Here is a 27,854-nt window from a genome sequence, read left to right as displayed (position 1 = left end):
GCTGTATTAAAACGGTTTTTTGATTTAATAAATGAAATCAAAATTTTCATGACACAAAAAAATAAAACCATCGACGAGCTACCTAATGATACATGGATAACAGATTTAGCATTTCTTGTTGACTTCACCGGCCATTTAAATATTCTCAATAAAGAGTTGCAAGAAAAGAATAAACTTGTCACTGACATGTATGCTTGTATTAAAGCTTTTAAAGTTAAATTGCAATTATGGGAAACACAACTGGAATAAAAAAATTTCGTACATTTCCTACATCTTAAATCCTGCCCTATTATTTCAAATTAAAAATCCCAAGAATGTGCAAGAAAAATAGCATTATTACGACAAGAATTTGAAGAAAGATTTAAAGATTTTAATGATTTGGAGTCCAATTTTACATTATTTTCATTACCATTAAAAATGAACGTGAATAATGCACCAGAAAATCTACAAATTGAGCTAATTAATTTATAGTGTGATATAAATCTTATTCAAAGATTTGAAGATACAGATTTGATTAACTTTTATTCGTACTTGTCAAAAGATAAATACCCTCAGTTACAAATTTTTGTAATAAGAATAATCGCTTTGTTTGGAAGTACATTTATATGTAAACAGTTTTTTTCGCAGTTGAAAATTAATAAGTCCAAGAAAAGAACCCGATTGACTGATGAGCATCTACAATCCATGATGAAGATAGTTTCTAGTAATTTTTCTCCAAGGCTACAAACTTTATCAGAATCGAAACACCATCATGTGTCAAGTTGTAGTAAGAAATAAAGAAGTTTATAATTATTTACATACAAACGTATGTATTTTTTCTGTATGTGTCGAAATAAATTTTCAATTAAACCATGTTTGAGGCAAATTAAATTTTAAAAGTAAAATTTCCAAACTTATTGTAAACTTACACGCAACACACCACACACACGCGTCACACCTGGTTATAAAGGGGTGGTATCCATACATTAGGGGTAAGTACGGTGCAATATATACATATTCACTCTCATTTTGTTAAAAAAAAAAAATTCCGGCCCGTCAGCTGCTTTCAGATCGTGCATTTGGCCCACATGCAATTTGAGTTTGAGACCACTACCATAGGGGACACTCTGAACTATCTCTCCAGTTGATAGAGGCCATGTAGCATCTCAAGCTGTCACAATCTCCTTTTCTGAAATTAAAACCCATTCCTTTAACAACTAGTACTCCCCTTTTCATCCTCCAACTTTGAACTCTGTGATCATTCTTTGCTAATGGCTCCTGTACTGTCAGACCTTTGATGTTATCTGGTTCATACGTGAGGGTCAGGTTTAGAATATTCTTCGCAATGTGAGGTTATATTTAAATGCTGAAACTGAAATAATATGAAAATTGTATATATTTTTACATTTAGTTTCTGTCATTGGTAAACTTTGTTTCCTCCAGTGAGAGAGACCAACTTTTGGCATTCAAGGCTTGTGCTTATATTGCAGACTATGATGTTATTCATTTAGGTCAACTAAATTGCTAATATTGTTGTAATATAAATAGCATCAGCAAAAAAAAAGAAAATCTGATGCCATGTTTCACAACTTTTGTTTTATTTTAAATACGAGAGTCAAATCATATCCTTCTATTTATCTTTTCCTCTCACATTATTGAGGTAGTTCATTATTATAAGAAAGCAAAGAAATCACATTATGTAATTTGTGAATGATCAAATAGTAGTTTTATGTGCTCATACAACTACCATATATGTTTTGTACATGCAACTATAGCAGTTATATAAATATTCAGTAATAATGATAGTTTTTATCTTGAACATGTATTTATACATTCTTGTTATGCTTTTTTATGTTTTTAGGTAAGAAAATGCCAGGTAGTAACGAAGTATCTGTGTTGAAAGCATCTTCTTCTGAAAAGAATAAACAAAGTAGAAAGGAAAGCAGACGTCCTGAAATGCAAATATATCGTCCTGGTATGGGACTGAAAAAAAAGAATGAGAGGAATCAAAAGCCAGAAGTGTATTCTAAAGAAAGAGAAAATGAATTTCAGATTAACTGCTTGAGATCCTCCCACTGTAAAGATCATGCAGTTTTAACATCTGAAAACAAACCAGTCACTAAAATGCATATGCTTGTTAAAGAACAAAATGAGAAAGATAAGCTAAAAACAGAGCCCACTGAAATTAGTACCACAAAAAGGATTAAATCTCGTCGGCCTGATGCACCTCTATATGTTCCTAAATCAAGAGAATCGTATAATACAGAATTTAAAAATAAATCCTTTGGAAAAAAGACAAATGTTTCAGAAAAGGAATTAAATAAGAGCTATGATTCAGATTTTTCTGCTGAGAGGACATCTTTGCCTTCTTGTAGGAGATATTCTAGAACAGCACATAGAAGAAATAGGACATCAAGTTCAGATAATGCCCTTGAAAAGACTGTTTACTATAATTCCCATGTTAAAGGTGATAAGATTATTGATAATCTGGAAAACAGTTTTAATGGGGAGACAGATAAACAAACAAAACATAAAGAGGAGGTAGCTGATGGAATTCTTGGTGATCTTGAATGTGACTTTTTTCTGAGTGATTCTCCCCAGACTACTAGACATTTAACATTTATTGAAACCGATAACTGTTCAGAAACAGACGAAAAGTGCTTTGATAAGTGTAAAAGGCTTGATGATGGTGATGAGGATGACAAGCTTAATTTTATTTCTGTGTCACAAACATCAAGAACATCATCTGAAGTTGAAGACTATGAGACCGAATCAGCAGCAGAAGGAATAATGTTACTTACACGAACATTTAGTCAGGATGATACTAACTATGATCCCTTCAGTTCTTCATTTACAAATTCCAGTAATGGGAAAGAGCGTACCTGTAAATTAATTACTGACAAAAAAGAAAATAAGCATGACTTAAATAAGAATAATACTTCGTTACAGGAGAGTTCAGGAAACAGGATATTTGAAAAAATAATACCATCAGACCTTTCTTCTTTACAAGGAAAGACTAGTGAACATTTTAATAAAAATATATTACAGCAGCAGGAAAAAAAAACAACAAGTTATTTACAAATAATCCTTTACAAAATGATAGTTCTTTAAAAATAAAAATTAAAAATAAACAGAATGAAAATAAATATCAGTTGGAAAGTGGTAAAAATATAAAAAAATGTGAGTCAGAAAAGAAATTGGGAAAGGACTATTCAGAAAAAAAAATAGTAATTAAGGGACAGAAGCCTAAAGCATCTGAAAATGTAAATCTGAAACCTAGTAGTAATAGTTGTGAAAGAAGAAAAGAAAGATCTGAAAGTGGTGGTATCATAAAATTACCAATAGAGTCAAGAACAGAAGGATATCGTCCTCTCACTCCTCCAGTGTCAAGGCCAAATAGAGAAAACTATGCACTAGGAGAACCATTTGTAATTAAGAAGCAGCTATTTGATCCAAATAATCCTGAAAAGCCGTTATTTATTACTGTTCCAATGCCTTCATTATCATTTTCAGGACCCCCCAGTCCTGCTAACCACCTTTATAGTGCACCTACCCATCGCTTTGCACCTAATGCTTTTTCTCAGCAAATAGTAAAGGAACAATTTTGGCAGTATTCTGTACCTTATTCTATTCCATATCAATCTGTGGCAGCATCATACACTGAAAATTTACTTCGTCATGAAGGACCAAAAAGGTATTTAGTCATTTTTCTTCTTCTGATCAGTTTTGATTTTCTACTATATATGTAATCACTTGGCCTCTGTAGCCAAGTGGTCAGAAGCAGGAGTGCAATAGCACATGTTCTTTGAGTAGACCGGGGTTCAAGTCCCTGACTGCTAAATACGGTTGATCTGCCAACCCGCACTGGACCAGCTTGGTAGATTATGGTTCATTCCCTCAACACAACTGGTTTGAGGAAACCGCCATTATGCAATGGATTGACAATGGCCACAGATTTATTTATTTTATTTATGTAATCATATTTTTTAGATTATTTTTATTCATGTTTTAAAATTGTAGAATTGATAATTTTCTAACACTTTTATCAATATGTCATTAAAGAGTGAAAGTACTGTAAAGATTAAGGTTATTCCATTTATTCCGTTCTTAATTAGTTGGGAATACTCAGTACTTAAAATGTAAACCATTAAATTGATCCTTAATTATGTATCCACAGTATATAAACAGAAATGTGGGCAAGCATATAAACAGAAATGAAAATTAATCAATTAATTAAATTGAATTTAAATGGAAATCATGCCCCAGAGCAGCAAAGCAACGGGCACCAAGTAGCGGGAGCGTTGTTGCTCCCTTGAGCTACAGCATTCCCGCCACATACATTTCTTGTATGTGGACTTTCTGGAACAGGATTTGATCTAGCCAAGGAGAATATCTTTGTGTGTGTTAGGTGGCGGGGAAGAGAGAGAGAGTTAGGTGCCAATTCAGCGTTCTGATGGGTGTCTGTGAGAGATTGAGGAGTAGGTAGATGCCCTCGAAGGAATTAATATGGGGCAACTATCAAACTCACAAAGGCAGAATCACGTCACACAGGAACTAGTTATTGTCGGTGACTCAATTGTCAGGGAAACAGGAAATATATTGTACAAAAAGGATAGGTGGAATTGGACCAGGGTATGTCTGCCTAGGGGCAAAAGTTGATGTCATTGTAGAGCAGATATCATCTTTTATGGGCATAAAAGGTGATATTCTACCCCATGAGCCTTATCATCAATTCAGCCCTGGAGAGATTATGTAAGGCTTGTGGGGTAGAATTTTTCTCAGTGTGGTCTATGCTTGTTAACAGGAGAGACTGCTTCTACGGGGATGTGATACACTTAAATAGAAAGGGCGCAAGAATGCTTGCTGATACTATCAAGGCAGTGTTAGGTGGGTCAGAAAACTGCTAGCTTCGGGGGATTCACAGACTAATAGATTAACAGTAGCCACAGGCAGAGGTGAAAGTGATTCATGCAGTGCTTCTATTGGAATGAGTAGCAGCCTGGAAAGCGAGGTGCTGGGGAATTCAAGGACTGCTGGGAGTCATCATGAAAGAACTAAATACATGGGCTGTGTTCGGGTAACTAAGAGTAAGAACAGGTGCATGTATACTTGCATGTACGCCAGTGTCAGGAGTATAGTAAATAAATTTGATGTTTTGAATTACTGGTCAAGATATCAAAGGCAGATATTGTTGGGATATCAGATATATCTGTGGTGTCACACAGATATACAGAATTCGAATTTGGGAAGTACAATGTGTACAGAAAGGATAGGAAGGGAGGAAGGGTTATACTGTTAGTTAATTATACTGATCTGCCTCATGTAGGCAGACCAGGTACACCAGTATTTACCGTATTTCCCCATGTATAAAACGCTCCCATGTATAAGACGCACCTTAATTTGAAAAAAAATGTATTACATAAAGTTATTGAACTCAAGTTTTATTCATCATCCAACTCATCACTGTCAAAACTCCCATCCATTAGCTTGTCCTCATCTGTGTCTGATGACGAATCACTGTCTTCATATATTGCCTCGTCCTCAGTTCCGTCTATGGCATTTGAAATGCCACACTTCTTAAATGACTTGACAACGATCTCAATCTTGATATTATCCCAGGATCTTTTCACCCAGGTATAAACTTCTCCTACAGTTGGTTTCTTCACTCTTCCTGCTGGTGTCAAATTGTCCCCAGAAGACTTCATCCATTGGTTCCATTTGTCTCTCATGTCAGCTTTGAAGGGTTTGTTAATGCTGACATCAAGTGGTTGGAGCTCGGATGTCAAGGTATGACGGCAAGTTTTGTTTTTTGCTCTGCAGCAAACTTCTTTGTATTTTTTGTTATGTGTACCCTGAACTGATCAAGCACCAATAGGGCAGGTTTGCGTAAGAGCACACCTGATCTCCTGCTCCAAACTTTCTCAAACCAGATCTTCATCCCATGCTGATCCATCCAACCCTTGTAATTAACGTGGACAGTCACTCCTCGAGGAATGTCTTCTTTTGGCATTGTTTTGCATTTGAAAATCAGCATAGGAGGCAGCTTGGTTCCATCGGCACAACAAGCTAGAACAACTGTATAATGGCTCTTTTCATGTCCACTTGTCTTCACAGTTACAGTTTTCACCCCCTTCTTATCAACAGTTCTGTTACTTGGGACATCAAATTGAAGGGTGACTTTGTCCATATTTGCAATCTGTCCCAACTCAAACTGATGTGTCTTCCGACATTGAATGATAAAACGATGAAATTCAACGACCTTATGCTCATAGCTTTCAGGCATCTTTTGGGCAAGTCTGGTGTGTGTGTGTGCATGCTTAGTCCATTCCGTTTCATGAACCTGAAGCACCAATTGTGTTCTTTAAATCAGTAACTTCTTTTTCATCAGCAATTCTTCTTGCCTCATGCTGAACCATCTTTGTGGACCAGGAATTCCAATTGCCCTTTGCTCCTCAATCCATATCTTCAATTCCCTCTCTAAATCAGGCCATTTTGCTGACTTGCCTCTAATGGTCTTCTTCTGCCGTGGCGTTTTCAGTAGGGTTTCTTCTTCTTCCCATAGACAGTCTCGGATTGTTTTCTCAGTTGGAGGAGGACCAAACACGTTCAGTAGCACGATTTCCATTCACTTTTGCAAACTGGATCACTTTTAACTTGAATTCAGCACTGTACAAAAATCTTTTCTGAGCCTTTTCTGGGCAGAACGTGACAAAACATAACCTAATATATCGGTAACAAGTGCGAAACAATGAGCGCAAAGACAACAAGGCGCGAAAAAGCAGGAAATGCAAGTAAAAAAAAAATCTACAACCTCTGTATAAGACGCACCCAGTTTTTAGACCCCAAATTTTTCGAAAAAAGGTGTGTCTTATACATGGGGAAATACGGTAGATTAATTATGCAAAATTCAAAAAATGCACACCCATTAGCATTAGTAGAGGCATATGATACAAGAAAGCAAGCTTATTACTGCCAACAGCCAATAAATAAAACACTTCCCATTTCACCTATCCATTTGCTCCAAAAGTTTGTCCACTTCTACCCTGAATTTATTTAAATCAACTTCCACAATGACAGATGGTAGCTTATTTCAGCAATCAACTACCTGCTAGTTAAAGGCAAATTTCCACAGATCTGTTCTTGTATCCTCAATTTGAGTTTATGCCCCCTCAGGTTTGAAATCTGAGCAAGAGGAAGAATCCCATCAGCACCGAGTCTGCTCAAACCATTAAATTTTTTATTAAAATAAAAAATTAAATATAATAATATAATTACCAAAATGTCAAACATTAGTATATTACAAACAAAATGTAGTACTATAATTACTAAAAGGTCAAACATTAGCACTTGTATGTTCAACACAGAATTCAAAAAAACCAAAAACAATTTTTCAGAAATAAGAAAGAAATTTTGATACTTGTCAGAGGTAACATAACCATTTTCGTTATAAATTAAGGTAACACCATTGCTTGGGTTAAGGTAGTTGATATAGAAAAGGACTTCATAACTGTACAATCTGTTATGAAGTTCTGAACAGTGTAGATGTGTTGTGATAACTCATGTGGTTTTGTCAGTGATATATAGCAGCATTGGTGATCTTTTTTTTCCCTATGGCATTTTCACATGCCATAGGAAAAAAAACAACTGGTGTTTATTATTATGAAAGAAAATGTAACAGTACTTGAGAGTTTCTGAATGGGAAATGTTACACTTACTGTAAATTACACGAACATAATTACACTTACTGTTAATTGCTAGATGTGGCTGATGTCGTGTAAAACAAATTTGCCCTTCAAATGAAATAAAATACTTTTATGGTATAAACTATTCATGAGTGGCTGTATGTCTATATATATTTTCCTATGCATGCTGCTCTAATGGTGTGCATACCATTAGTTTCTTTCTTGATATGTAAGAACTTTGCTAGCTGAGACTTGAAGTAATTATTTCATTATTAGTAGAGGCATATGATGCAAGAAATAAAGCTTATATAGCATCAGACAAAAAAAAATAAAATAAATAAAATAACCTTCCAATTTTACCCATTCATTAACTCAACATGTTTGTATAGTTCTGCCTTGAATCTATTTAAGCTGTCAACTTCTACAATGACAGATGGAAGTTTGTTCCAGCAATCAACCACCCACTGCCTAGAGGCAAACATCTGCACTTCTATTCTATAACTGCTTTCCTCAATTTGAATTTATGTCCCCTGGCAACTAATCAGGACAAGAGGAAGAATCCCATCAACATTGAGCTTGCTCAAACCATTCAAGGCCTTATACACTTCAATCAGATCACCTCACAGGTGCCTGGTCTCCAGACACTGCAATTTGTAGAACTTAAGCCTTTCTTTGTATCATTTCCCTTCTCTGTACTCGTTCCAACAGCTCTATATCATTCCTAAAATGAGGCCTCGAGACCTTTATACAGTACTCAAGTTGTGGCTTGACTATTGCCTTATACAATGGAATAATTACCTCCTTATCCCTGTTAGAAAAATTCCTGTATATCATTGAAAAGACACCATGAACTACTCTTGCAGACTGTCTGCATTGCTCAGAAAAGGTCATATCTGCCTGCACAATTACCCCCAGGTCCTTTTCACTCTCTACCACTGTCAGCGTAGTATCACACAGTTGATACATTACTCTGGGGTAACTGCTTCCCATATGCAGTACTTTACATTTGTCAATGTTAAACTTTAGTTGCCACCTCTCAGCCCATCTGTTCAACTTTTATAGATCCTTTTGCAGCAGCATACTGTCATTAGTGTCATGAACAACCCTGTCAGCCTTTGTATTGTCTGCAAACTTGGACATTAAGCCTGATATACCTTTATCAATATCGTTGATAAATACAGAAAACAACAATGGACCCAACACCAAACCCTAGGGGACTCTACTGATAACATTACTCCATAAAGAGCAGTGTCCATTGATTACCACTCTCTGTCTTCTCCCACTCAACCATCCCTTTATCCATAGCAGCAATTTGCCCCCAATGCCACACTGCTCCAATTTGTGCAGCTGTCTTCCATGTGCAACAGTATCAAAAGCCTTTCTAAGATCCAAATATATGATATCAGAATTATTCTTTCCTTACAGTTCCTTTGTGACCACACCATAGCATTAGTAGAGGCATTTGATGCAAGAAAGCAAGCTTATGCAGCATCAGTCAAAAAAAAATAAATAATAAATAAAGTAAAATAAATAAATAAAAAATAACCACTTCCACTTCACCCCTCTGTTTGTTCGAAATACCTGTCCAGCTGAGCCTTAAACTTATTTAGGCTATCAACTTCCACGACAAGGGATGGAAGTCTGTTCCACCTACCAACCACCCGCTGGCTAAAGGCAAATTTCCGCACATCTATCCTACATCTGTCTTTCCTCAATTTGAATTTATGCCCTCTCAGGTGATTATTCTGAGCAAGAGGAAGAATCCCATCAGCATTGAGCATGCTCAAACCATTCAAGGCTTTGTACACCTCTATCAGATCACCTCGCTGGTGCCTAGTCTCCAAACACTGTAATTCGCAAAACTTAAGCCTTTCTTCGTAAGAACACCCCTTTGTTCCATTCACTAATCTTGTTGCCCTTCTCTGTACTCGTTCCAGCAGCTCTACATCCTTCTTGAAATGAGGCCTCCAGGCCTGTATACAGTACTCTAGGTGTGGCCTGACCATTGCCTTATACAAGGGAATAATCACCTCCTTATCCCTGCTAGAAAAATTCCTATATATCATTGACAATACACCATGAGCTACTCTTGCAGCCCGTCTGCACTGCTCAGAGAACTTCATATCTGCCTGCACAACCACCCCCAGGTCCCTTTCATTCTCTACCACTGTCAGTGTAGTACCACAGATTTGATACGTTGCTCTGGGGTTGCTGTTTCCCGTATGTAGTACTTTACATTTGTCAATGTTAAGCTTCATTTGCCACCTCTCAGCCCATCTGCTCAATCTTTCCAGATCCTGTTGCAGCAGCATACTGTCATTAGTGTAATTAACAACCCTGCCAGGCTTCATACATCTGCAAACTTGGACATTAAGTCTGATATACCATCATCAATATCATTTATAAATACAGAAAACAACAATGGACCCAACACTGAATTCTGAGGGACTCCACTAATAACATTAGTCCTCGAAGTGCAGTGTCCATTGATTACCACTCTCTGTCTTCTCCCACTCAACCATCCCTTTATCCATAGCAGCAATTTGCCTCCAATGCCACACTGCTCCAATTTGTGTAGCAGCCTTCCATGTGCAACAGTATCAAAGGCATTTCAAAGATCCAAATATATCATATCTATATATTATGATAGGATATTATGATGTGGTTACAAAGGAACTGGATGCAAAAAATAATTTTGATATCATATATTTGGATTTCAGGCAAGCTTTTGACACTGTTGCGCATGGAAGACTATTGTACAAATTGGAGCAGAATGGTATTAAGGGTAATTTGCTCAATGGATAAAAGGATGGTTAAGTGGGAGAAGACAGAGGGTGGTAATCAATGGGTGCTGCTCTTCGTGGACTAATGTTATTAGTGGAGTCCCACAGGGTTTGGTGTTGGGTCCACTGTTGTTTTGTATATTTATCAATGATATTGATGAAGGTATATTAGGCTTAATGTCGAAGTTTGCAGATGATACAAAGGTTGGCAGGGTTGTTAATGACAGTAATGGCAGTGTGCTGCTGCAACAGGATCTAGATAATTTGGGCAGATCGGCTAAGAAGTGGCAACTGAAGTTTTAACCTTGACAAATGAAAAGTACTGCATATGGGTAGAAGTAACCTCAGAGAAACGTACCAACTGTGTGGTACTACACTTAAGGTGGTAGAAAATGAAAAAGACCTGGGAGTAATTGTGCAGTCAGATATGAAGTTTTCTGAACAATGCAGACAGGCTGCCAGGGCAGGTCATGAGGTTTTGTCAATGATATATAGGAATTTTGCTAGCAGGGAGAAGGAGGTGATTGTCCGTCTGTATAAGGCAATGGTCAGACCACGCCTTGAGTACTGCGTACAGGTCTGGAGGCCTCATTTTAGGAAAGATGTAGATTTACTTGAGCGTGTACAGAGAAGGGTAACGAGATTGGTGAGGGGAATGAAGGGATCCTCTTACCAAGAGAGGCTTAAATTCTGCAAATTGCAGTGGCTGGAGACTAGGCACCTGCGCGGTGATCTGATTGAGGTATATGAGGCCTTGAATGGGTTGAGCACGCTGAATTCTGATGGGATCCTTTCACTTGTGCAGATTACGAACCTAAGGGGGTATAAATTCAAATTAAGAAAAGACAGATGTAGAATAGATGTGGGGAATTTGCCTTTAGCCAGCGGGTGGTTAATTGCTGGAACAAACTTCCATCTGTCGTTGTGGAAGTTGACAGGTTAAATAAATTTAAGGAGGCACTGGAGAGGCATTTTTTTTTTTTTTTTTTTTTTGGCTGATGTTGCATAAGCTTATACATTTGCTTTCTTGCATCACATGCCACTACTACTACTACTATATCAAAGTTATTCTTTGCATCCAGTTCCTTTTGTGACTACTTCATAGTATCCAATCAAATTAGTCAGACAAGACTTCCCCGTAACAAACCCATGCTGTGTCCGAGCTATAACTGAAGTCTTGTCTAGATGATCCTGTAATGCTTCTTTAACCAGTGCCTCCATTAATTTCCGTGGAACAGAAGTTAAACTAACAGGTCTGTAATTACCTGTGTCTCCCATTGATCCCCCTTTGTGGATTGGGGTCACATTTGCACATCTCCAGTCCGTGGTACTTCCCCTGAGTTCAGGGAAGCTCTCATAATTATGGCTAAGGGGTTTCTTACTTCCTTTGCCGCCTCCTTTAATATAACTGGATAGATTCCATCCAACCCAGGTGCCTTTCTTATGTTTATATTCAACAATTTCTCCTCCATTTTACTCTCAGTTATTACAAGATTATCTAGCTTACTGCTAGAGTTTAATACACCTCTGGCATTCCCCTCTCTGAATAACTCCTCATGTTGGAATGCAGATGCAAAATATTCATTTAGTTTGTTAGCTATCTGAGCAAGATTATCAACAGTTGAACCATCAATATCAAGTGGACCAATCTGATTCATCTCCTTCCTTCTAGAGTAAAGATTTCTCTTAATCTGCCTTTGCCTGCCTAACCTCCTTTGTGACTTGGTTACAGACCAGCTTATATCTATCATAGGCTTCTGTGTCACCTGTTATTTTATATGTATCCCATGCATTTTTCTTCTCCATCATATGTCTAATTAGTTCATCTGACATCCATTTAGGCTTAAATCTTGAACAGTATTTCTTAGTTGGTATGAAAAGCCTAGTAGCTTCCAAGATTAATTCTTTGAATGCTTCCCATTTTGAATTTGCTGTTGGTAACGTCTTGAGTTGGTCCCACTGTATGGAATTTAAATACTGTCTCAGACTGCCGTAGTCACCTTTACGAAAGCAAAAATCCTTCCCTTTACCCATGATGGTAGTTACCTCTTTGAGTAAATCCCACTTCAGCACACTGTGATCACTGCCACCTATTGGTTTCTTTATCTGGAGATTCTTAATGCATGAAGAAACACTATTGATAATCAGAGCAAGAGTATTACTCCCTCTAATTGTCTCCCGAACATGCTGCTATAGAAAACAATCCAATAAATCCCCAGAAGCCTTTCTAATGTGTGAGCGACCAACCCACATATTCCAGTCAGTCTCTGGGAAATTAAAATCCTCCATTATAAGACACCCTGACTCTCACATACACTTACTCTAATTTTTTCCTTTCCTAGTGCTTATGTCACACCAAACAGACTCAACGTTGCATTGTCCAACAACATCAATTGGATGCACTTCCTTAGATTTTATGTTTTTTAACTAACAGCATAACACCTCCTCCTTTCCTATCCTGTCTATCCTTTGTGTACACATTGTACTCCACAAATTCCAATTCTGCACTGCTTATGTCAGTGTGACACTGCTTTTGTCTGTGTGATATCCCAACATCTGCCTTTGATGTCTTGACTAGCACTTCAAGCTCATCAAATTTATTAACTATACTCCTAGCATTGGTGTACATGCAAGTATACTTGCAGCTGTTTCTACTCTTTGTTACCCTAACACAGCCCATGTATTTACTTATTCCACTATGACTCCCAGCAGTCATAGATTCTTGCACTACTTCTATCGAAATGCAATTGAGCTGCTGCTCAATTGCATTTCAATAGACGCAGTGCAAGAATCACTTTCACCTCTGCCAGCGGCTACTGTTAATCTATTAGTTTTTGTATCCCCCCAAGCTAGCAGTTTTCCAACCCACCTAAGCATTGATAAGTATTGATAGCATCAGCAAATATTCTTACACTCTTTGTATTTAAGTGTATCCCATCCCTGTAGAAGCAGTCTCTTCTGTTAACAAGCACAGATCAGGCTGAAAAAAATTCTACCCCTCGAGCCTTGCACAACCACTCCAGGGCCGAATTGATCGACAAGGCTCTCATCATATACTCCCTCGTATCGTGTCTGGTCAGAATTGCAGACACTTTCAAATTCAACCCTAACTCACGGCTTTTTTTTTCAGCATTGACTTGTATTTGTTAAGTAATTCCTCTGGTCTCCAACTTTTAATATCATTAGTGCCAACGTGTACAACAATATCACCCTTTGTGCCCTTAAAAGATGATATCTGCTCTACAACGTCATCAACCTTTACCCCTGGCAGACACGCTGGTCCTGTTCCATCTATCCTTTTTGTACAATATGTTCCCCCGTTTCTCTGACAATAGTCACCTACAACAACTAGTTCCTTTGGGACCAGTGCATTTTGCCTTGGGGATTGCTGCTGTGTTGCGTGATGTTCAAGTGCAAACTCTGGCATTGATGTGGGCAGCTGAGAGCTTGATGGACCCTCAATTTAAATCCTTTGAGGGCATCCACCCTGTCCTTTAAGATCTCATATAAGCCCATAACAATGTTGAGTTGGAACCTGATTTCCTCACACTCCTTAAATTGCGCACCCACAAAGACATTCTCCTTGGCGATATCATGTCCCGTTCCTGATTGCTCCACAAACATCAAACAAGCAATGCGTTTCAATAGACTGCGATTCAGTGGACAAATTAAATCCAGATAAGTGCTGCTATTATATGTGACTGATCCACAAGTTCTAATCAATATCTAGAATGCTAAAATCCCCATTATAAGATGTGATTTACTGGACTATTCTGTTCATGTGCGTTGTTGTTCATTATACCTATTACTGTCATTTGGCCTATAACATACTACTGTTCTCATTTTTGCTTTCTCAGTGCTTATGCCACACCAATCTGACTCAAGATTACTCTGAACATCCATGTCAACTGGGTACACTGCCCATGATGCTGTGTGCTTAATCAAGAGCATAACTCTTCCTCCTAATCCTGCTGTTCTTGCTGTACACATTGTACTTACTGTATTCAAATTCCAGATCCCCTATGTCTGAGTGCCACCATATTTGCAATATCCCTGCAATGTCTGAATTAGATAACTTGACTGACACTTGAAATTCGTCAAATTTATTTACTATACTCTTAGCATTGGTGCATATGCATGCATATGCGCACTTGTTTTTGCTCTGAGTAACTTTAACACATCCCATGTTAGAGTTACTAATATGGGCTGTATTACTGGTTGAGCTGGAGATATATTACTCTTAATAATGATTTATATATAATGATATATATATTACTCTTAATAATGATGCCACTCCGTAGCCGAGTGGGCAGGAGCGGGAGTGCAGTAGCACATGCTCTTTGAGTAGACCGGGGTTCAAGCCCCTGACTGCTGAATACGGTCGATCTGCCAACCCGCACTGGACCAGCGTGGCAGATTATGGTCCATTTCCCTCAACATGAATTGTTGAGGAGGCTTCCACCCTGCAGTGGGTTGATAATGGCTGCACTTTACTTTTTTTTTTTTTTTTAGTGTGAAAAAACAGATTTTTATAAAATTAATAAAATAGTACATTTCCATTAGTATTTCGCTGACTTTTTATAACTATTAACTGTGCTAAAATTATAAAAATAATTTTTAACGATGGCTTTTTCTTTCCTCACACCATGCTTTTTGTCTGTTTTGCAGCTTTTTGTGAAGTACAGGCCCTGAGACACTGCCTGGCTGTTTCGCCCTAGTCCCTTTGCTGTTTTACCCTCAGTACTCTGGCATACAAGTTGACCTTTGAAGTATACTAAAAAATTGTTTAAAAATATTATGGTCAATTATTTATACATGTGTCATAGAATAAGCAGAAGAATCCATTTTGAATTATATAAGACGGGACTGAATTTTAGAAAAATTGAAATGAACTAAGTTATCTTTGTCCCATTGGAGAATTACCTTGGGTTGTGATTAATGGATAATCTTCAGATTGGTGTAACTTTAGGAGTGGGGACCCTCAAGGGGATCGATTCTTGTCCCTCTGTTGTTTCTCATTTTCATAAATGACATGGACGAAGGGATAGAAGGTGCGATGTCAAAATTTGCAGATGACGTAAAGATTGGTATAGTTATTAATGATCAGTGCCAAGTAGCGTGTCTTCAGGATGACTTGAACAGGCTTCAGGAAGATCAGAAAAGTTTTAATGCAGCAAAATGAAAGGTTTTACAGTTGGAGAAGAGCAACCCCAAAATAAATTATACACTTGGTGGAGTTGAATTAAAAACAGTGGAGGAGGAAAGGGATGTGAGAGTTATGACACAGGCAGATATGAAGTTTTCTGAATAATGTAAACGGGCAGCCAGGAAAGTTAACCTCGCAGGTAGTTGAGGCTGGCAGTTTGAACAAATTCAAAGTTCAGCTGGATAGTTACCTGTATGAGGAGAGAAGCATGTAATTTGTATTTTCATATCTACTTTTTTTTATTATTCTTTTTATTTTTTATTTTAAGGAATTGGTAGTGGATATTTGAGAAGTTGTGCAGTTTGTGTAGGCAACGTTTCTCAAACTGGAAGGAGGAATGCAATGTGCTGTCATCAGCCAAACTGTGGATATGTATAGTGGAAGAAGGTGTGACCTATTACTAACTTATTTCAATAAAAACTATAGTAATGTGGGTTGCAAACTGAACTTCAGACAATGTGCATTACTTAGCCAGCATCCATTAATGATCTCTACTCTTGCTCTCTGGACTCCCCCCCCCCATGTGTATTTCTTAAAAAATTAAAAAAATGCAAGTTACAAAAGTGAAAGTAAAGTGCAAACAAGGTTCTCTTGTATCCCAAGCTTTAACCTGCCCATGGCACTTTTTTAATAGAATTTCCTAAAAGAAAGTAGAATGTGCATTAAAAAACGAAGGTAGATAGTATGCACCACTTTTTTTTCCAGTAAGCAAAGTGTTGGTATTGCACTGGTTTGATGGGAGTCATCTACCACCTATATATATATTTAAACTATTATGAAATAATTAAGGAAAGATAGTAAAATGTAGTAGCAGTAATTAAGGAAAGGTTAAATTTAAATATAGATGGCGTAAATGCCTTTATTTTGATAATTGGACCTAGTTAAACAGGCAAGATAACAAATAAAAACAGATAGCCTTGCTGATTATTGATTGGATATATTAAAACTCTCGGGTCTTTTGCCCTGGGCTAGTCCAGCAGGTGATAGTAGATCCTGGCCGCCTCCACGTGGCCGGGATGGGGGGTGAGATGTGGTGACCAGGTGTTGCTACTTCCCATCTGTTAAGAGCCAGGTACTGGCCGAAAACATAACAACACACCATATCACTACACTTACGTATCCAACACACTACATAAAAATGGCTGGTTTTGGCGTAAGCTTCTGCACAAGATGTACAACGGCGGCTGATGGGGGAAACCCTGGGATCTGCCTCAACAACACATGAATATCTCCTGAATATCCACCTGGATATATTGAATGGCTAGCCCTCATCAACATACCATTCAAGGTATCCAATATCAATAATTAGCCTCATAATCATTATTTTATTTTATATTTTTATTATTATTATTATTTTTTTTTGCTAATTAAATGTTTATTTATACGGTATAACGCAGTAAACCAACTCTGGCTATCTTTGTCTTTATAAGTTCTTTTTTCCTAATGGCTCATTTTATACTCTTATACTTTTATGCTTATCATACAACTGTTCCTTTGGTCTGAAAACTCACTTTGAACACTTATAATGTACATATACACTCTTATAGTAGTAATTATATATATATATATATATACTGTTATCTACCACCTATATACTGCAAATATGTGATTAAGCATGAAATTCCTAGGCAAAAAATAAAGAATGCAGTTTATACCCTGAAATATGCAGTAGATCTTATGGTTATCCCAGTTGTTATGCATACCCCAGGGGCTCACATCTGGTGAGTATGGGCTTGGCACACCCAGGGTCCCAAGCTGGATGTCATCATTCTTCTCTTTCTTGGTGATTCCCTTCTACTTCTTGACTCTTACTTTATCTCTCTCTCTCTCTCTCTCTCTCTCTCTCTCTCTCTCTCTCTCTCTCTCTCTCTCTCTCTCTCTCTCTCTCTCTCTCTCTCTCACACACACACACACACACACACACACACAAGGCTGCCTCTGTAGCCAGATGGGCAGGAGCAGCAGTGCGTAGCACATGCTTCTTGATTAAACCGGGGTTCAAGCCTGTGACCACCAAATATGGAGGATGCGGAAAGGTCAGGGAATGACCACCGCATATCCCGGAGCAATATGGCCTTAGTTGCTAATGCTCCTAAAAACCAAATAACACACACACACAGGGTAACTCAAAAATTTTATTTTTGGCTGGTGCAGCAAAAGCCTCAGGCTTCCTTAGACCATGCGGCTAATAATAATAATAATCGAGAAGTATACAAACCTAAGACAGGAGATCAAAGAGATGTGGCATATCCAACAAGAAATGACCATCCCAATCATTGTATCAACCACCGGTATGGTGCCAAAGACTTAACTTAACAGCCTAGCAGCAATAGGTCTCCCAGTGAACACCTACAAGGAACTCCAGAAAGTTGCACTCCTGAACACCTGTAGGATAGAGTTCCTCGACCAGCAGTAACACCAGACATAACCACAATAACCCTGTGTACGTGGTAGTAATACCCATCACAAGGTGGAATCCCCAATCAGGGAGAAATAATATAAGAGCAACAACGATAATAATAATATTTGGGAATGAACATTTTATTTTTTGGAACATAATAATATTATATATGTGGGAAAATTGTGTTCTTGATTTTATTAATTTTTGCATTACAAACTACTTTTTGGGTACACGTGGTGTTTGTAACTCAGTAGATTACTGTATTGCTCTTCACAAAGTGCATTAGAAAAGATGTGACGCCTAAGCAGTGGAATAATGCAATCATAGTTTTGCTGCATAAGAAAGGAGATAAATCAGAAATTGGAAATTATAGACCAATTAGCTTGTTATCCCACATCTACAAGTTGTTCACAAGGGTCATTACTAACAGATTAGAAAGAATACTTGATGAGAATCAACCGAAAGAGCAAGCTGGCTTTAGGACAGAATTCTCAACTATGGATCACCTCCACGTAATATCACAGCTAATGGAGAAAGCAAATGAATATAAAACACCATTATGCCTGGCATTTGTGGATTATGAAAAGGCATTTGACTCCATACAGCATAAGGCAATGTTTCGCACACTGGAAAGACAAGGCGTAGATACCCCATATATTATGATTTTGAAGAAAATATATGAGAGTGCTACCTCCTTTATTAGACTAGACAAAGACAGTAGGAAATTTAAAATCGAGAAAGGAGTTCAACAAGGAGACACAATATCTCCGAAGCTGTTTACTGCTGCCCTTGAGGAAGCTTTCAGAAGATTAGACTGGTCGCAGAAAGGAGTCAATGTGAACGGAGAGTATCTAAACCATTTACGATTTGCAGATGACATTGTGGTCATAAGCCACGATCCCAAAGAATTAGAGGAAAATCTTAATCAGTTATGCACAGTTAGTAAGGATTTTGGACTAAAGATGAATATGGCTAAAACAAAAGTAATGATGAACAAGTATGCTACAGAAAGCTCAGACATTTATAGCTCAGACACAGCATGGTTTTGTTAAGGGGAAGTCTTGCCTGACCAACTTGATTGGATACTATGATGCAGTCACAAAAGAACTGGATGCAGGGAATAACTTTGATATTATATACTTGGATCTTAGAAAGGCTTTTGATACTGTTGCACATGGAAGACTGCTACACAAATTGGAGCAGTGTGACATTGGAGGCAAATTGCTGCTATGGATAAAGGGGTGGTTGAGGGGGAGAAGACAGAGAGTGGTAATCAATGGACACTGCTCATCGTGGACTGATGTTATTAGTGGAGTCCCTCAGGGCTCAGTGTTGGGTCCATTATTGTTTTCTGTATTTATAAATGATATTGATGATGGTATATCGGGATTAATGTCCAAGTTTGCAGACGATACAAAGGTTGGCAGGGTTGTCAAGGACACTACTGACACTATGCTTCTGCAACAGGATCTGGAAAGGTTGAGCAGATGGGCTGAGAGGTGGCAAATGAAGTTTAACATTGACAAATGTAAAGTACTACACATGGGAAACAGCAACCCCAGAGCAACGTATCAACTCTATGGTACAACACGGACAGTGGTAGAGAATGAAAGGGACTTGGGGGTGGTTGTGCAGGCAGATATGAAGTTCCCTGAGCAGTGCAGACGGGCTGCAAGAGTAGCTCATGGAGTATTGTCAATGATATACAGGAATTTTTCCAGCAGGGATAAGGAGGTGATTATTCCATTGTATAAGGCGATGGTCAGGCCACACCTAGAGTACTATATACAGGTCTGGAGGCCTCATTTCAAGAAGGATGTAGAGCTGCTGGAACGAGTACAGAGAAGGGCAACAAGATTAGTGAATGGAACAAAGGGGTGCTCTTACGAAGAAAGGCTTAAGTTTTGCAAATTACAGTGTCTGGAGACTAGGCACCAGCGAGGTGATCTGATAGAGGTGTATAAAGCCTTGAATGGTTTAAGCATGCTCAATGCTGATGGGATTCTTCCTCTAGCTCAGAATAATCACCTGAGAGGGCATAAATTCAAATTGAGGAAAGACAGATGTAGGATAGACGTGCGGAAATTTGCCTTTAGCCAGCGAGTGGTTGGTTGGTGGAACAGACTTCCATCCCTTGTGGTGGAGGTTGATAGCCTAAATAAGTTTAAGGCTCAGCTGGACAGGTATTTTGAACGAACAGAGGGGTGAAGTGGAAGTGGTTTTTTTTTGTTTTTTTTTTTTTTTGGCTGATGCTGCATAAGCTTGCTTTCTTGCATCAAATGCCTCTACTAATGCTAATGCTAATGCTAAAAAGGGAAATAATGATTGAAGGAGCAGTAATTGAAAAGGTGGAGTCATATACTTATCTGGGACAAGTTATTAGCTGTAATAATGATAAATGGCTGGAAGTCAAGAGAAGAATAGATTTTGGATGGATAGCATTCAGGAAATATAGTCACATACTGAAGAGCAATATCCCAGTTTGTCTGAAACGTAAAATAATGAATCAATGTATACTCCCCACCATGACTTATGGAAGTGAAACTTGGGCACTCACCAAAAGAATAAAAGAGAAGCTGAGAACTACACAGCAAAGAATGGAACGAATTATACTGGGAATCAGACTGTTAGATAAGAAGAGAAACACATGGATTAGGCAGCAAACTCAAGTAAAGGACATTCTTATCAAAACTAAAGAACTAAAATGGTCTTTGGGCAGGACACATAGCTCGAAGACATGATGACAGATGGACTAAGAAAATAACAGAATGGTACCCAAGAGGAGCTAGAAGAAAACCTGGAAGACAAAGGCGGAGATGGATAGATGAAATTCATGAGTTTTTGGGTAGTAAATGGATGGCCAGTGCTCAAAACAGAAGGAACTGGAAAGTTGCTGGAGAGGCCTTAATCCTGCAGTGGATTGAAAATGGCTGATGATGAGATTAGCATTAGCATTAGTAGAGGCATATGATGCAAGAAAGCAAGCTTATTCAGCATCAGCCAAAAAAAAAAAAAAAAAAACCCTCTCCCATTTCACCCCTCCGTTCGTTCGAAATACCTGTCCAGTTGAGCTTTAAATTTGTTTAGGCTATCAACTTCAACAACAAGTGATGGAAGTCGGTTCCACCAACCAACCACCCGCTGGCCAAAGGCAAATTTCCGCACATCTATCCGACATCCGTCCTTCCTCAATTTGAATTTATGCCCTCTGAGGTGATTATTCTGAGAAAGATGAAGAATCCCATTGGCATTGAGCATGCTCAAACCATTCAAAGCCTTATACACCTCTATCACATCACCTTGCCGGTGCCTAGTCTCCAGACTCTGTAATTTGCAAAACTTAAGCCTTTCTTCGTAAGAGCAACCCTTTGTTCCATTTACTAATCTTGTTGCCCTTCTCTGTACCCGTTCCAGCAGCTCTACATCCTTCTTGAAATGAGGCCTCCAGACCTGTATACAGTACTCAAGATGTGGCCTAACCATTGCCTTATACAAGGGAATAATCACCTCCTTATCCCTGCTAGAAAAATTCCTGTATATCATTGACAAGACACCATGAGCTACTCTTGCAGCTCGTCTGCACTGCTCAGAGAACTTCATATCTGCCTGCACAATTACCCCCAGGTCCTTTTCATTCTCCACCACTGTCAGTGTAGTACCGCAGAGTTGATACATTGCTCTGGGGTTACTGTTACCCATATGTAGTACTTTACATTTGTCAATGTTAAACTTCATTTGCCACCTCTCAGCCCATCTGTTCAACCTTTCCAGATCCTGTTGCAGCAGCATAGCGTCAGTAGTGTCCTTAACGACCCTGCCAACCTTTGTATCATCTGCAAACTTAGACATTAAACTTGATATCCCATCATCAATATCATTCATAAACACCGAAAACAACAATGGACCCAACACTGAACCTTGAGGAACTCCACTAATAACATTAGTCCAGGTTGAGCAGTGTCCATTGACTACCACTCTCTGTCTTCTGCCACTCAACCATCCCCTTATCCATAGCAGCAATTTGCCTCCAATGCCACACTGCTCCAATTTGTGCAGCAGTCTTCCATGTGCAACAGTATCAAAAGCCTTTCTAAGATCCAAATATATAATATCAAAGTTATTCCCTGCATCCAGTTCTTTTGTGACTACATCATAGTATCCAATCAAATTGGTCAGGCAAGACCTGCCCTTAACAAAACCATGCTGCGTCTGAGCTATAACTGAATTCTTGTCTAGATGATCCTGCAGTGCTTCTTTAACCAGTGCCTCCATTAATTTACCTGGAACAGAAGTTAAACTAACAGGTCTATAATTACTTGTGTCAGCCTTTGATCCTCCTTTGTGAATTGGGGTTACATTTGCACATCTCCAGTCAATGGGTACCTCCCCTGAGTCCAAAGAAGCTCTCATAATTATGGCTAGGGGTTTGCATACTTCCTTTGCTGCCTCCTTTAATATAACTGGATAGATCCCATGCACTCCAGGTGCCTTTTTTATGTTTATCCTCAACAATCTCTCCTCCACTTTCCTCTCAGTTATTACAAAATCATCCAGCTCACTGCCAATGTTTACTTTACCTACATCATTCTCCTTCCTGAATAACTCCTCATGCGTGAATGTAGATGCAAAATACTCGTTTAGATTGTTAGCCACCTGAGCAGGATCCTCAACTGTTGAACCATCAATATCCAGTGGACCAATCTGATTCATCCCTTTCCTTCTCGAGTTCAAGTATGTAAAGAACTCCTTTCTGTTTTTCTTTGCATCCTTTGCCAAGGATTTTTCGTAGTCTGCCTTTGCCTGCCTAATCTCCTTTGTGACTTGGTTACAGACCAACTTATATCTATCATAGGCTTCCATGTCACCCATTAATTTGTATGTATCCCATGCATTTTTCTTCTCTGCCACATGTCTCATTAGTCCATCTGACAACCATTTAGGCCTAAACCTTGAACAATATTTCTTAGTTGGTATGTAAAGCCTGGTAGCCACCAAGATTAGTTCCTTGAATGCTTCCCATTTTGAGTTTGCTGTTGGTAACATCATCAGTTGGTCCCACTGTATAGAATTTAAATACTGTCTCAGACCATCATAGTCGCCTTTACGAAAACAAAAACCCTTCCCTTTACCTCTGATGGTAGTTACCTCCTTGAGTAAATCCCACTTCAACACACTGTGATCACTGCCACCTAGTGGTTCATTTATCTGCAGGTTCTTAATGCATGAAGAATCACTACTGATAATCAGATCAAGAGTATTGCTCCCTCTTGTTGCCTCACGAACATGCTGATGTAGAAAACAATCATCCAATAAATCCACAAAAGCCTTGCTAGTGTGCGAGTGACCAACCCACAAATTCCAGTCAATATCTGGGAAATTAAAATCCCCCATTATAAGACTCTCTGATTTACTGGCCCACTCTATTTCCCTGTACAATATATTATTATACTCAACAGAGTCATTAGGCCTATAGCACACTCCTACTCTCAATTTTGATTTCCCTATGCTTATGTCACACCAAACTGACTCGACACTGCCCTGTCCATCGATGTCAACTGGCTTCACTTCCTTTGACTTTATGTGTTTCTTAATTAATAGCATAACCCCTCCTCCCCTCCTGTCCTGTCTATCCTTCCTATATACATTGTATTCCCCAAATTCCAGTTCCGCATTACTTATATCTGTGTGACACTACGTCTCTGATATCCCAACAATATCTGCCTTTGATGTTTTGAGCAAAACCTCAAATTCATCAAATTTATTTACTAAACTCCTAGCATTGGTGTACACGCAAGTATACCTGCACCTGTTTCTATTCTTAGCTACCCTAACACAACCCATGTGTTTACTTGTAACGCAATGACTACCAGCAGTCTCTGAAATATCCTGCATCTTGTTTTTCAGACTTCTGCTCATTTGAATAGAAGCAGTGCAAGAATCACTTCCACCTCTGCCAGTGGCTACTGTTAATCTATTAGTCCTTGTATCCCCCCCAACTAGCAGTTTTCCGACCCACCTAACACTGCCTCGACAGCATCAGCAAAAATTCTTGCACCCTTTCTATTTAAGTGTATCCCATCCCTGTAGAAGCAATCTCTCCTGTTAACAAGTACAGTACAGGCTGAAAAAAATTCTACCCCTTGAGCCTTGCACAATCCCTCCAGGGCCGAATTGATCGACAAGGCTCTCATCATATACTCCCTCCTATCGTGTCTGGGCAGAATTGCAGACACTTTCAAGTTCAACCCTAATTCACGGCTTTTTTTCAACAGTGACCTGTACTTGCTAAGTAATTCCGCCGGTCTCCTACTCTTAATATCATTAGTGCCAACGTGTACAACTATATCACCTTTTGTGCCCTTAAAAGATGATATCCGCTCTACAACGTCATCAACCTTTGCCCCTGGCAGACATACCCTGGTCCTATTCCACCTATCCTTTTTACAAAGCATGTTCCTCGTTTCCCTGACAATAGAGTCACCAACAACTACTAGTTCCTGTGGGACCAGCGCATTCTGCCTAGGGGGCTGCCCCTGTGTTGCCTGATGACCAAGTGCAAGCTCTGGCGTTGATGTGGGCAGCTGAGAGCTTGATGGGCCCCTCAATTTATTTCCTTCGAGGGCATCCACCCTGTCCTTCAAGGTCTCATAAAGGCCCATAACAACGCTGAGTTGTCGCCTGATTTCCTTGCACTCCTTACATCGTGCACACACAAAGACATCCCCCTTGGCAGTATCATGTCCCGTACCCGACTGCTTCGCAAACATCAAGCAAACAGTGCATTTTAATAGACTGTGATTCAGAGGGCAACTGCCCCCCTCAGTTCTCCCCTGAACCACAGCACTCCCATTAGCTTGAGCCTTTTGCTTTGCTGCTCTGGTCAGAGTCATGATTCCAATTTAATTCAATAAAATTTAAAACAAAAATTAAATCCTTAAGTTATATCCCAAAACAGTTATGTTATATATATATATATATATATATATATATATATATATATATATTTTTTTTTTTTTTTTTCGGTAACTAGTGTTCCCTTTATACAACTTCTGTATCACGTGTACCACTATAGTTATGTATTAATTATTTGTTACGATTAAGTCGTTATATATTTATAGAGTTAAAAATACAATTTAATTGACAATAAAGTTTATCAAGATTAATAGATTTACTGATTAATTGACAATATACTATGCAGTATACTACACTAGATTACTGTATCACAAAAAAAAAAAAAAAATTAGTTGATGTACACAGTGTGTTATATTTTAAGCATGTTAATTTTTTTTTTTTCTTAAATTAAATGATTTTTTTAAATTTTTTATTTCAATGATTGAATTTCTTCTGTTTCAATGAAATGAGATTTCAGTTCCTGTGAAATGAGAAGTAAATATACTTATCTCCTTAACAATTCATTACTAAGACTGGAACTTTATAGAACACTTAATAAAAACTATATGTTTACATTCTCTAAACTTAGCATTTAAGTATATTTACAATAGTATAATATTTATTATTCTCCTCTTTTTTTTTTTTTTTTTTGTTCTCTCTTTTCTCTCTGTATCATTCTTCTCTTTCTTGCCTTCTTGGTGATTCTCTTCTACTTCTGACTCTCTCTCTCTCTCTCTCAGGATAACATGGGAAATTTTTTTTTTTTTTTTAGCTGGTGCAGCATAAGCCTCAGCCTTCCTTGCACCATATAATGCTAATATTAATAATAATAATAATCTCTTCACAAGTGATATTGCATTCGTTATTCTTGTATAACAATACATGCAAAGCATGCATGGCCTGTCTAAATCTAGCAATACTGCATTAAAACTACATTTAATCTATGTTCTTTTTTTTTTTTCATGCAAATTGTAAGGGAAAAAAAAAGTAATAATAATTGCTAGATTTCTATATGCCTGATTTTAATCAAATTTGGTTTGGATCGACAGATATTTTTAAGAAGTCCAAATACAAAATTTCACGAAATCCGTCCACTGGGAGTCCCTCTGTTACAGGACATGTGGTGGATGGATGAACATGGTGAAGACAATAGGTGCTTAGCAAATATATATATATGTGTGTGTGACTAAAACATTAAATGTTGTAATTTGTATTTTACTGTGTAGAGTACAGGAGATTGAAATTTTGCTGAGGTTCAGAGAGCTCCTGAGGAACCATGCTGGAGGTTCAGATGACTTCTTACTTTTATCTGGCACATTCAGCTGGATGGAGATGGGGAGAAAAATCTGACGCCCTTGCTTTTGTGGGAAAATAAACTGATGTCAGATACTATCAGACCAAGGTAGTTACATCACTGGCTCCAGTATGACAAAAAACTTCTTTTGGGGAATTTTTTCTATTATTTTTGAAGTCTGTTAAAGTGATTTTTTTACTATATTATTCATTTTTAAATCTCAAAGATAAAATATATCAACATTGTACCACCAGGTAGAAAAATTTGAATTTAGCAGAATTTCTGTGCATAAGTAATCATTTTGGCATTTCAATTTTATTGTAATACATTAAAAGTGTTTTTAGCTTAGCAATGTTTTTAGATGTGTACTATCTTAAAAATTTTCAAATTAATGTGGATTTTGCAAGTGCATGTTATACTGAAGAGTGCATTATAATTCAAAAATTAGGGTGTATGAAGTATGAAATTTGTTATAATAATATGAATGTTTCTTTCCTGTTCTTCAATGAACATTATAATTTTTCAGATTGAAACCAGTAGTGGAAAAGAATCTTAGTGAGATATTTGTTTTAGAAAAAGAATTGGCTTCATACATGGCAAAAGGAATTAGTAATGTTGATCCAAAAATACTTGTTGAGTGCCGGTAAGTGTTTCATTTATATGTATATTATTCATTTTTCAAAATATGAATAATATTTTGGAAAATATTATTCATATTTTGAATAATATTTTTCAAAATTTTAATATGTGAAATTAGCATTAGCAATAGCAAATGATGCAAGAAAGCAAGCATATACAAGTCAACCAAAAAAAAAAAAACATGACACCTTCCCTTTAATCTGTTTATTCCTCCAATAGTTTGTTTAGTCCTTCCTTGAATTTATTTAAACTATCAACTTCCACAACGACAGATGGAAGTTTGTTCCAACAATCTGCCACTCGTTGGCTAAATGCAAACTTCCACTCATCTGTTCTACAACTGTCTTTCCTCAATTTGAGTTTATGCCCCCTCAGTTTGTAATCTGAGCAAATGGAAGAATCAAATCAGTATTGAGCCTGCTCAAACAATTTAAGCCCTTATACACCTCAGTCAGATAACCTTGTAGGTACCTAATCTCCAGATACTGCAATTTGCTGAACATAAGCCTTTCTTGGTAAGAGCACCCCTTTGTTGCCCTGCTCATTCTAGCAACTCTACATCCTAAAATGAGGCCTCCAGACCTGTACGCAGTACTCAAGGTGTGACCTGACCATTGCCTTTTACAAGGGGATAATCACCTCCTTATCCTTGCTAGCAGAATTCCTGTATATCATTCCTGTATTTCAAGAAAGGACAGATGTAGAATAGATGTGCGGAAATTTGCCTTTAGCCAGTGGGTGGTTAATTGCTGGAACAAACTTCCATCTGTCGTTGTGGAAGTTGATAGGTTGAATAAATTTAAGGAGAAACTGGACAGGCATTTGAAGGGAGTGGTGTGATTTTTTTTTTTTTTTTTTTTTTGGCTGATGCTGCATAAACTCATACGCTTGCTTTCTTGCATCACATGCCACTACTACTACTACACTATTGTTTTGACCTCTTCATCTGACAAGAATTGACATCCTTTTAGCATATCTT

The 27,854-nt window shown here is 38.0% G+C and overlaps 1 protein-coding gene across 1 annotated transcript in view; it reads left to right on the top strand.

The window, feature by feature from the left end:
- LOC150090239 (telomerase-binding protein EST1A-like) overlaps positions 1–27,854 on the top strand; it is a 311,345-nt gene that overhangs the window by 13,106 nt on the left and 270,385 nt on the right. The window contains exons 2-4 of the mRNA XM_090390224.1: positions 1,841–2,998; positions 3,031–3,673; positions 26,763–26,879. Coding sequence (XP_090246350.1) covers positions 1,849–2,998; positions 3,031–3,673; positions 26,763–26,879 — 1,910 coding nt within the window. The 5' untranslated portion in view covers positions 1,841–1,848. The remainder of the gene's footprint in view (positions 1–1,840; positions 2,999–3,030; positions 3,674–26,762; positions 26,880–27,854) is intronic.

Source organism: Mastigoproctus giganteus, chromosome 2, assembly GCF_048544385.1.
Source record: "Mastigoproctus giganteus isolate SK-2022 chromosome 2, ASM4854438v1, whole genome shotgun sequence".
Classification (NCBI taxonomy): Eukaryota; Metazoa; Arthropoda; class Arachnida; order Uropygi; family Thelyphonidae; genus Mastigoproctus; species Mastigoproctus giganteus.
This window is presented reverse-complemented; position numbering and strand designations above follow the sequence as displayed.